This window comes from Entamoeba dispar, genomic scaffold, assembly GCF_000209125.1.
Source record: "Entamoeba dispar SAW760 scf_1105229462343 genomic scaffold, whole genome shotgun sequence".
In the NCBI taxonomy this organism is placed as follows: domain Eukaryota; phylum Evosea; order Mastigamoebida; family Endamoebidae; genus Entamoeba; species Entamoeba dispar.
Window position 1 is genome coordinate 24,940 of NW_001855145.1, and position 3,611 is coordinate 28,550.

General features: G+C 21.2%; 1 protein-coding gene across 1 annotated transcript, besides 14 other annotated features; it reads right to left on the reverse strand.

Annotated features, from left to right (window-relative positions):
• Nucleotides 1–324: 324 nt before the first annotated feature.
• Nucleotides 325–500: a microsatellite.
• Nucleotides 501–506: 6 nt separating this feature from the next.
• Nucleotides 507–656: a microsatellite.
• Nucleotides 657–675: 19 nt separating this feature from the next.
• Nucleotides 676–772: a microsatellite.
• Nucleotides 773–1,199: a repeat region.
• Nucleotides 1,162–1,322: a repeat region.
• A 236-nt stretch (nt 1,323–1,558) lies between these two features.
• Nucleotides 1,559–1,816: a sequence feature (AT_rich).
• A 50-nt stretch (nt 1,817–1,866) lies between these two features.
• Nucleotides 1,867–2,149: a sequence feature (AT_rich).
• A 21-nt stretch (nt 2,150–2,170) lies between these two features.
• Nucleotides 2,171–2,249: a sequence feature (AT_rich).
• Nucleotides 2,250–2,255: 6 nt separating this feature from the next.
• Nucleotides 2,256–2,353: a microsatellite.
• Nucleotides 2,354–2,427: a sequence feature (AT_rich).
• A 21-nt stretch (nt 2,428–2,448) lies between these two features.
• Nucleotides 2,449–2,613: a microsatellite.
• Nucleotides 2,614–2,627: 14 nt separating this feature from the next.
• Nucleotides 2,628–2,659: a sequence feature (AT_rich).
• A 3-nt stretch (nt 2,660–2,662) lies between these two features.
• Nucleotides 2,663–2,752: a microsatellite.
• Nucleotides 2,753–2,764: 12 nt separating this feature from the next.
• Nucleotides 2,765–2,804: a sequence feature (AT_rich).
• Nucleotides 2,800–3,402, reverse strand: EDI_013340 (uncharacterized protein; the record flags this gene model as incomplete). The annotated part of the gene is made up of 1 exon (XM_001739661.1): nt 2,800–3,402. The coding sequence occupies one exon, from the start codon at nt 3,400–3,402 to the stop codon at nt 2,800–2,802; it is 603 nt and encodes a 200-aa protein (XP_001739713.1).
• Nucleotides 3,403–3,611: the final 209 nt, after the last annotated feature.

Below are 3,611 nucleotides of genomic sequence, written 5' to 3' on the forward strand. Positions count from 1 at the left end.
TATTGAATAATTTGTTCATGAGGTACTTCTCTGTATTCACTTTCATGATAATGATATCCACACTATTTCATTAGGTCTTTCATATTCATAATTATTATATCTTTTACATTTATTTCTCATGGAATTATTATACAATGTTCTTTTATCATTCTTACGGATTCTTTATTAACTAATCCATTTATTGTTATTACTACTGGAATTACTTTCAATTTAGTTTATTAATTTGTTTTATTTGAAATGGAGAATTCTATACATTTCAAATTTGTTAGTAAATACTAGAAGTATCTTCTTATCACATACTATTATCAACAAATAATAGACATAAAAGAAAAATAAAGTAGAAATAAAAAGGAAAGAATAATAACGAGAATGAGAAGAATAGAGAGAAGAAAGAATAGAATAAGGATAAAAGGGTAAAGAAATAAAGAAATGGATAAAAAACAGAAACAAACACTAAAAGAAAGTAAGAGAGAATAACAGAAATAAGAAAAAGAAATAAAAGGTATAAGAAGAAAAAGGATAGAAGAGAATAAAGAAAAAGGAGAGATATAAGGAGAGGAAATAGGAAAAGAGATAAAGAAAAAGATAGAAAAAGTGAGAAGAAAGAAGGATATGAAAAGTAAGAAGAAGAAAGATATAAAATAAGAAAAAGAAGAGGTGATAAAGAAAGGGATTAAAGAATAGAAGAGAAAGAAAAAAGGAAGTAAGAAGATAATAAAGGAAGAAAATAAAAATGAAGAGAAGAAAAAAGATAAAAAAAGAAGAACAAAGAAAAGAAATCAAATATGAATTACTACAATTATGTTTTCATCATGTTGAGAAGTGAGTGATCAGTTTCTTCAACATACCTTATTTCGACTGAAATAATGTTTTCTTCAATTATTCTCAAATTAAATAATTCATCATTTAAGTTATTATCTGACTTTTATCTTGAATTTAATGAGTATTAAAACTCTTCATCTTTATATTGTTATTGTATGTTGAACATATCAATAACACCATCACGATGAATCATCTCCTTTATCATCAACACTAATTAAAGAACCTCTTTTTCTTAATAACATGCAACATATTCATCTCAAAACTATCCTTGATAAATATACTTACATGTTGATAAATAACAATATCATCATCATAATAAATAACCTTGTGTCATAACAAATAATGAGCCAATAATAATTAGTCATAATAAATAATAACTAATTAGTCTTGGATGGTGTGATATCTCACTAAAGGCATATCATGACCACAAGATAATTGGTAATTCAAAGTATAGATATATTAGGATTCCGTGTTGTGTCTCTGACGTGTTACCTTCGAGTGTAAAAGAGAGATATGAGATAAAAAGAAAGAATAAGAAAGGTAAAAAAGTACAATTAATGGATATGTCTATAATTTGATACTTTTATTGATGCAAAATATTTTGTTCCTTTTTCTTTTTGGTGTTTTTATTTAGATGCATTATTTCTTTGTTTATTTTGGTTCCCGTAATGAATTATTATAACTGTTATTAAATCTGATTTATTATTGTTTTCAATATTTTGATAACTTATCATTCTTTTAAATAAATTATTAATATGTATATTTCACTATAATTTATCTTGTTATATCATTATATTACAATTAAATTGTATTTCATTAATTATTCATTCATTAATAAATTATTTCATTTTTGTATTCATTATTAAAAAAATATTTTCATTTAAAAGAATAATGAACAAATATATTACAGAAACATCAACTTAATAATTTTATGTGTTAATTTTAAATAATTGAATCATTTCATTAATAAATGTTTTATTAAAAATCAAATAAACAGATATCATTAATAAATGAATTGATTATCATTTAATATCATTTCTGTAGTTATATATTTGAATATTAACATTATATGATATATAATAAATCAAAATTCTAAATAATATTTAATAATTAATTGTTTTCATTTTATAATAATAATTTATCTATTTAATATTTAATGATAATAGAAAAAGAAATCAATGAATAGAAAGAAGAAGAATAAATTATATTTAAATGAATGAATATATTAAACATTTAATAACAATATTATTAAAAAGAACAATGATGAAATGTATTTATTAATAATATTTTTATTTATGATAAATTTGTAATATATTGTAAAATATTTGATTAACTGTTTCTAAACATCATATTTTATACATTAAATTATTAATTAAACAATATCACTAAAAAGATATAAAAATGAATATTTAAATTATATTTTATATCATATTTAAATTATATCAAAATAAACAACAAAAGAATGATAAAATAAGAAGAAACAATCAATAAATCAATTGAAATAAATATAAATTTATATCATAATAAAATATTAATATTATATTATAATAATTCATGAATATATTTGAATTATAACAACAAATTTAAATAATTACTTTAAATATTCACTATATTAACATAAATAGATTTTATTTCATAATTTATATTTATTTTTAAATTCAATTATTATTGATTAATAATTTAATATTGTTTATCATTTTATTTTTGTTTGTTTAATTTCTATTTGATATTTTATCAATTTCAATTCTAATTATTATTTCTAATATTCTTATTCTTCTATTTCAATTCTATATAATTACATTTTGTAAAAATAAAATATATTTTATATTCATTTTATCATTTTATTTCAATTTATCTACTTATATTATTTATTATTCATTCTATTCATTTATTAAATTATTATGTTTATTCTTTATTTTATATGTTTATTATCATTTTCTTCTTAATAATAAAATTTATTAAAATATCTTGTTTATTTTAATGTGTTGTTAAATATTTCTTGATTCCTTCTGGTGTTGGTTCAATTGTGTCTTTCCCTGTTTTCCAATTGATTGGACAAACTGCTCCATGTTCTTCACTAAATTGAATTGCTTTAACTATTCTAATAGTTTCTTCTGTTGATCTTCCAATTCCATCATCATTCATTTGAATGTATCTTACTTTTCCTTTATCATCAATAATGACATATCCTCTTCTTGAAATTCCTGTTTCTACATTTAACATTCCATATTTAATTGAAATACATCTTTTAATATCTGATATTAATGGGAATCCTAATTTTCCTACTCCTCCTCCTTTACTTTTATCTGCTTCACACCATGCTTGATGACAATAAACTGAATCAACACTCACTCCAATAACTTCACAATTGATTTCTTTCAATTGTCCGGCAACTTCACTATATCCAATCATTTCTGTTGGACAAACAAATGTCCAATCCAATGGATAAAATAATAACACAACATATTTCCCTTTATATTCATTAATATCAATTTCTTTGATTGAACCACATGGACAATATGCTTGTGCTTTAAATTCTGGTGCTTCTTTTCCAATTTGTGCTTTTTCAAATGTGTTCATAAATTTCTTAAATGCTTTAATTCTTGGACAACAACATTCTTTCTTACAATACTCTTTACATCAATACTCTTTACAACATTCTTTCTCTTGACATTCTTTCTTACAACATTCTTTTGTTGATTACAGGACATTTAACTGTTTGAAATGATGAGATTGTGATGATGAGATGTTTAAATAACAAATGAACTACCAAAACCATCTTTACATAA